Raw genomic sequence first — 6,875 nt, 5'->3', positions numbered from 1 at the left:
AAACGCAACATCTCTTCTCCAAATATCCATCCTTCCCTGCTGGGCAACAGCCTCGGCTCCTTGTGTCCTTCTCCTCCCCTCCCTGGCTTCCTCTCCAGCTGCTTTAGAGATACCCGGGCAGCACTGCGGGGCTGCATCCTGCGCACACCAACCCCACAACCGTGACTCAAAGCGATACCGGGCCGGGGAGTCGTGGCATCCGACCCACAGCCACTTGGACGAGCTCGGGGCGGGAAGAAAAGATGGAGAGCGGAGGATGAAGATGGGGAGCGGCTGACACGTCCCCACATCCTTTCGTTTTTCTTGATCCGATGGGTTTTCTCGTCAGGTCCTTTGCTCTTTCGCCTCCACACCTTCAGCACTAACGCAACGTCCGAGTGGGAAACGCACGGTTGGCACCACCCCTGCGCAAGCCCTTGCCACCGCTCTCCTGGCGAGGTGCTATCTGGTCTCCAGGGACTCCAGGTATTCCAGTGCTATGTCGTAGCAGAAATGATACTGCTCCTGTTTGGAGAGAGAGAAGAGGGTGTTATGATCCCAAGTAAACTATTTCCCAAAGCTACCCCTTTTTAAGGTAAAATAAGTTTCAATAGCCCTAAGGAAAAGCCTGTGAGGGGCTCTATGAGACGAACCCCTCACTGGGGGCTGCGTCCCTCGCCTGTCCCCCCCGACGGTCCTGCTGCAGCAACAGCCGGGAGAAACTCCATTTTTTGCAAACACCACCCATTGCTGGGGCAGGGGATGAGCTGCCACCCGGATCCAAACACACCTCGTGCCAAATTCCCTGCATTTTGGGGGCACGTGGCACCTTTGCCTCCACCGAAGAACGGACAAGGACTGCGACGTGCCCTTACTGCAAAAATATGGTTTATTCACTACACCAGGGTGCAAACCAGGTAGCACCAGTGCGGGGCTCCACCAACCAGCCTCACCCACGGAACCCCCACCACCATCACAGCGATTGACATCTGTCAATCAGATAGTGGCAGAGCCATGGGAATGGTGGGGTCTGGGGTCAGAGATACCCAAAAATAAAACCATGGGCATGAAATTGAGGAGTGGTTTTGAGTTCAGCAGAGGCTGCAAATGGGGAACGTGCCCAGGCAAGTGCCGTGGCCTCGCTGCATCCGTTATCTGGAGACGCCCTGCCCCGGCTGCCAGGACGTTTCTCATCACAAATTCTCCTGCTGCAGATTGAAAAAAAAAAAAAAAAAAGAAAGCTATTTTCCATCCTTGGCCGGGATTTGGTCTGGGTGTTTGCTTCACGTGGGGGTAGAGGCACGAAGGGAAGTCCCAGGAGCTTTCATTTCCAAAAATCAAAATTTTCCAAGGGAAATGCCAAACAAATGAGCATTTTGGTGCTCAGGTCAAAGTCTGAGCTGCCTGCCATGGCTGGGCTGAGCCAAGGGGTGCCAGTGGGAAAGCTCCTCTCCAAGCCCACAGCAAGACTGGGCTCGCTCTCCCATCCCTTCCCTTTCCTGAGAGCGCTACAGACAGCGTCGGCATCTTCCCATCCTCTGCTCGCCCCTTGGCTGTGCAAAGGGAAAGCCCAGCATGGCTGGCTCCTGGTTTTATAGCAAAAATCACTGAAACTGGGCTTGCAAAGGCAGTCACGTCCATCCTTGTCGTCCTTTACATGATCTGTTCTTGTGCTCTCCCGTCCTCGTACAACTCAGCACAGAAAACTACCGGGGAGCTCGGACCTTGGAAGCACCCATCCCCATGAGATGCTCCTCCTTCAAGCATCCAACAAGCAAACCCAGCCAGAGGGGGGGGTGGAAAACCCAAAAATCAGGATTCTGATGCTGCTGTGAGCACTGGGACATTGTGGGAACATTCCAAGTGTGACAGCAGGGAGGGAAAGGGGACAGCTCATCTCCCAAAATCCTCATTGGAAGCTTTGAGCACCGGCACGAAAATCCTGTTATTCCCCACGCGGGTGGGCGTCTGCTCGGGGCCCCCAGGTGGGAACAAGCAGCAGGGGAGAAGGGCTTCAAAGCGAGGAGGCTGCGACAGCTTAGATTAAAAGCACATAATGCTTTTTGGATTAAGAAAAGGGATTGTTTCCATTTATCATCATATAAAAATAAACCCCACAGGCAAACAAGAGGGGGAAAACGCACGGGCAGCGGGGAAGTGCTACGCGCCGGCTGCTCTCTGCTGGGCTGCGGCTCTTTACACTGGGCGAGGACCTGGCCTCCCAGTGACTCCGGTAAATTGGGATTCCCAGAATAGACGGTTCAGGTTCATTTGAGGCTGGAGGACGCTCGTGTCCTGATGTGAAATGTTGCCTTTTTTTAATACCTTTGCAATTTAGCCCAATGGGTCTGGTGGCTTCATGCTTGTCACATCATCTTTTCATTATCTGCATCCCTCCCTCTGCTCCCCGTCCCCTCCCTCACCTTCTCCTCCACTTCAATTCCTAATGCAAATCACATCCCCTCCTCAAAACCATTTCATTTTGCAACTTAGAGATTTTTATAATCTAACCAGGGTAAACATTTCCAGCTGACTTGCTTTTAAAACATCACCAGGCACCTGGATTCCTCCACCACGGGGCCAGACACGCGCCTGCTCCATCCCCTGTCCTGTTATCCAGGGCCTGAAATAGGGCACAGGCTTTTCACCCAGACCCACTGCCACCTCCACCCTCCCCGTCATGAAATGCAGCTCCATCGCTACCCCCAGCAGCTTATCCACCGATTCATTTAACTCGAAACGCAGTTCCCTTTGATATTTCCAAGAGGAACTTGTCTGACTCCACGTCAGAGTTGCTCCCGGCGCTGCAAACCCTCCGAAGAACTGCAATTACATCCCGTGAATTAATGTGAACCTGCCTTGCTACTCCTGGGAAGGATTTCCGACAAGCCCGGTGCTGATGCCAAGGACATGTCGGCACAGCAAGATGAAGGCAAGCCCGAGGCTCCTTTCAAGAGCTGCCTCGCCTCCCTGTCCGCCCCAGCCTGTGGCACAGCGCCGGCACGCTCACCGAGACATGCTCTGCATGAGGGTGCCCATAATACTAACCAGGATTTGGGACGGGAAAGGAATTTTTGGGGTGAGGTTAGCATCCCCCAGCACCTCTCCTTCCTGCTGGAGGGATGCACGGGGACTGGCAGCCGGGTGGACACCAGCAGTGTCTGGTGCTTACCAAGGTCTCTACCATGTTTGGCTTGTAGTTGCGGAGGGTCTTTGCAGCATAGAAAATGTCTGCCATGTTGTGACACTTGATCATCTCCAGGATCATGGTGGAGGCACAGAAGGTGCCGCTCCGGCCACCTCCGTTCCTGGTGGGAGAAACACACGTGTTGGTGAGGAAAAGATGGCATTAAAGCATCTTCCTGCTCCCTCTAAATCCCCCTTTCTCTATCCATCCCAGGAGATGTCCCAGAGCAGGGGCACATACCCCAGAGTCCTCCCAAACCAGGGGACCTGAACCAGACCTGCTTGGTGGCAGGAGCTGTGATCCTGCCCTCCAGTCCTCACAAGAGCCACAACAGAGCATGAAAACACCTTTTGGGACCATCAGGGCTGGATCTTGGACGTCTGGGCTCAGTTTCCAGCCCTGCCATGGACCGATTCCTTGTGTGACCTTGGGAAAGCCACTGTGTCCCTCTACCACCCTCTTCCCATCTGCAGGGTGACCCTGGGCTGATGACCTGTTGGGTAGTGCTGCCTGGAGGAACCGTCCGTTTCACCCAGCACACAGCTCGCTGGGTACCTCCCCCCATCCTGGGTTGAAACCCTCCCACACCACCACATCTGATCCCTGGCAGCAAAGGGGACCGCAGAGATGAAGAGAACACACTGTCAGTGTTACATAAAGCATGCTCTCAAATTATCCTTCGGCTAATGAAGACGGACGAGGCCGTAATTAATTTTTGATTAAAGGCTCGCCTGCTGGCTCTACCAATCTGCGAATGTGCTAGGTCCCATCTAAGGAGAGCACACAGGGGTGTTTGTGTGAGCCAAACCCAGCTGGGAGGAGGGGGATGGAGAGCATCTCCACCTCGATGAGAAGCAGGCAGCAGGAGAAGCACAGCTCCTGTTGCGACTCTCTGGAGCCTGTTACGTGCATGGGACGTGGTGACAGGGCTGGGACCTCTGCCGAGCCCCGCCACAAGGCAGGGGACCGGCATGAACAGCAGGGTTGCTGCTACCAGGTGTCACTCCTGCTGATTGCCCATCTCATGGAGGAGGTTTGACATGGCAACCACAAAGCGCTTCACCCAAAACTCATGGGGGGGGGAGCGATAGCACCAGCTGGGGACAAAGTCACCCGGGTGAGGGCTTTTTAGAGGATTTCCAGGCAGAACTGTGGACACATGAGCTGGTGGCATTTTCCCCCACACGAGAGCCTGCTCCTCTCCAGCTGACACTCACAGGCAGTGCACCACGGTCCTGCCATCGCCGCTCTCCTTCTGCCACCTCTCCACTTGGGCCAGGAGGTGCAGGAAGGACTTCTTGGAGTCCGGGGTGTCTCGGTACGCCGACCACCGCAGGTACTGGAAATGCCGGACCATCAGGTGCCCCTCCTGCAACTAGAAAAGCAAACCTCACCAGCTTGAACTCGTAGGGTTTGCCTCTGATGGAGATTTGACGGAGGGCAAGAGAGGTTTGCCATATATTAATAGTAGCAGAAAAGAGGAACACCCTTTCCTGGTGCTTTAAGATGGGTGGTTCAGCGCTCTCCCCCGCAGCTCACGCTGATCCCACCACCCCATTCCACCTGGAGGAAGCTCCACTGACATGGTTTATCCATGCCAGTGCATGCATCTCGGACTGCTTGGATATCTCACGAAACCTATTACCAGACGCCTGAGCCTTCCCAAGGCTTCTCCATCACATTCTTGTCTTCCATGCAGAAGATACCAGGGGATGTGCTTTGCTGTGTTCGCTGTAAACCAGGAGGCTGATGAGAAGCTGCCACCCACAGAAGCGAGGAGCAGTGGAAACATGCCTTAAGACCCTGGTAATCTGGTTAGTTTTGAAACCTAATCTGGTTAGCAGGCTCCAGGAGGAAGATTACATCCACAAAGCAACACAAGGCCAGGCTTTAGCCAGGCAGATGTGGGGCTCTTGCTCAGAAGTACTTGGGGCATCAAGAGTACCTGATGGGATGAAACCATGGGCTACACACTCCAGCTGTATCTCGGTGGCACGCGTGGGGAGCACGCAGCAGAGGAGGAAGGGGGATCAGATGCAGATGGGGTTCCCCAGCTCTGGAGGGATCCATCCACCTGATTTCAGATGCCTGATGCGCAGAGTGAGCACCAGACCTCTCCAACCAGTGGGACCAGGTATTCCTGCAGCTCTGCAGGGATGCCCCAGCCTGTGGGGTGGGTGTTGGGGGCACTTGGTACCCACTCCAACCAGCACATCCCAAATGCACGAGGGCTTTTCTGAACCTTTTTGGGAGCTCCAATGGGGGTCAGCAATGTGGCTGGGATGGGCTGAACTCCCTGGGATCGAGCTTTTGCTTCCAGCTGGAAGCCAGGAAGACAGAGGGGGAAGATGAAACAAATGAGTGGAATTATAACAGGAGAAAACTCCTCTGACAGCCCAGGAAGGAAAGCTTGGGGATCCGTTTTGAAGCTCAGGTGAAAGCTCTGTCTGGCTCTGGAGGACTCGTGACACCCTACAACGCCCGGTTCCCCTCCAGCCGGCAAGGCTTGGCCAGAAGTGGCTCCAGGCATTTACTAGCACTCCTCCAGCGATCTGCTCCCTGGAGAAATTTCTTCTTAGATCCAGAGTTTTCAATCACGCTGCACTTTAATTTCGCATGGGGTATATTCTACCACCTGAGAGCAAAGCACATTTAGTGAAGGATTTTGTGCTGACACCCAGGAAATTCCAGATGCTCCCACGGGGAGCATGAACCAAAACCCTCTTTGTGTTAAAAGTCCAGATAATCAGGATTTATCTCCTCTGACCCAGCCCTCCCACCAAAGCACCCTTCCCAGCTGGGCCATCAGCCAAGCCACACGCTCCTTTCCAAGCTCCCTAATTCCCACCTGCCCGATGACCTCCACTGGGGCATTGGCCTCAGCCTCCTGGCAGCCCTCAGGAGATTTAAAGACCTCATGGATGCCACCTCTTCACGGCTGACTTTTGTAGTTAAATCGGCTTTTTTTCCCACGTACAGCTCTGCGCCCATGGGGGTTGTTCATTGCAGTCCCTGTCCCTTCCCAATTTCATTGCATATCTCTTCATTTCAAGGCAAGCTGAACCAGCCAAGTGCCAATGCAACAAGGAGAAGGGGTGAAAACCTGTGCAGATCTTCTCACCCTGCAGGACAAGGGCTCTGCTGGTCCCAAGAGAGCTGTCGTGCCCAGGCAGGGAGTCTCCATCCTGTGATATATGCATGGCAGGGCAGAGGTGGACCTCCAGGCAGGATGAGAAAGGTCTTCCTACAGAGTTACCTAAAATCTTTGCAAGGAGCTGTGAACTCCAGAAAGGTTGGATGGAGCCAACGACACTTGGACAGGCTCCTCTCTGCCAGGATGGGAGCTGGGCCTGCATCCTCTGGAGGAGCTGGATTAGACTGAAGAAGACACCAACTCCTACAGCACCATTCAGTTGGGTTATATGGAGAATTACCTGGACAGGCAATGCCAAGCTCTAGGACTACATGGCCTCCCTAGACACATCATCCTTCTGCTCGCTGAAGGAGGTCTTCATATAAAGAAGCTCTTAGGGATGCCCCAGCCCTTCCCCAAAGCAGCAGCTAACAAAAGCGATCCACCCCCTGCACACCAGCTCACCCAAGCTGGACCTCTGCACTGGGAGATGCCTGGGGGACACCTGGGCACACACACAGACACACGCAAGGCCCCCCCCCCCAGCACCCTCCCGCCGGCATGGCGCCAGAGCAG

The 6,875-nt window shown here is 54.6% G+C and overlaps 1 protein-coding gene across 1 annotated transcript in view; it reads right to left on the bottom strand.

The window, feature by feature from the left end:
- Positions 1 to 441: 441 nt before the first annotated feature.
- Positions 442 to 6,875, bottom strand: part of PTPRU (protein tyrosine phosphatase receptor type U) — a 56,699-nt gene continuing 50,265 nt past the window's right edge. The window contains exons 29-32 of the mRNA XM_035901306.1: positions 4,969 to 5,011; positions 4,384 to 4,541; positions 3,152 to 3,287; positions 442 to 504 (exon numbers count right to left, since the gene is read on the bottom strand). Of these exons, the coding sequence (XP_035757199.1) occupies positions 442 to 504; positions 3,152 to 3,287; positions 4,384 to 4,541; positions 4,969 to 5,011 (400 nt within the window). The remainder of the gene's footprint in view (positions 505 to 3,151; positions 3,288 to 4,383; positions 4,542 to 4,968; positions 5,012 to 6,875) is intronic.

Source organism: Egretta garzetta, unplaced genomic scaffold, assembly GCF_000687185.1.
Source record: "Egretta garzetta isolate BGI_Z169 unplaced genomic scaffold, ASM68718v1 scaffold368, whole genome shotgun sequence".
NCBI lineage: Eukaryota > Metazoa > Chordata > Aves > Pelecaniformes > Ardeidae > Egretta > Egretta garzetta.
Note: the sequence above shows the minus strand (reverse complement) of the source record. Positions and strands in the feature narration are given on the sequence as shown.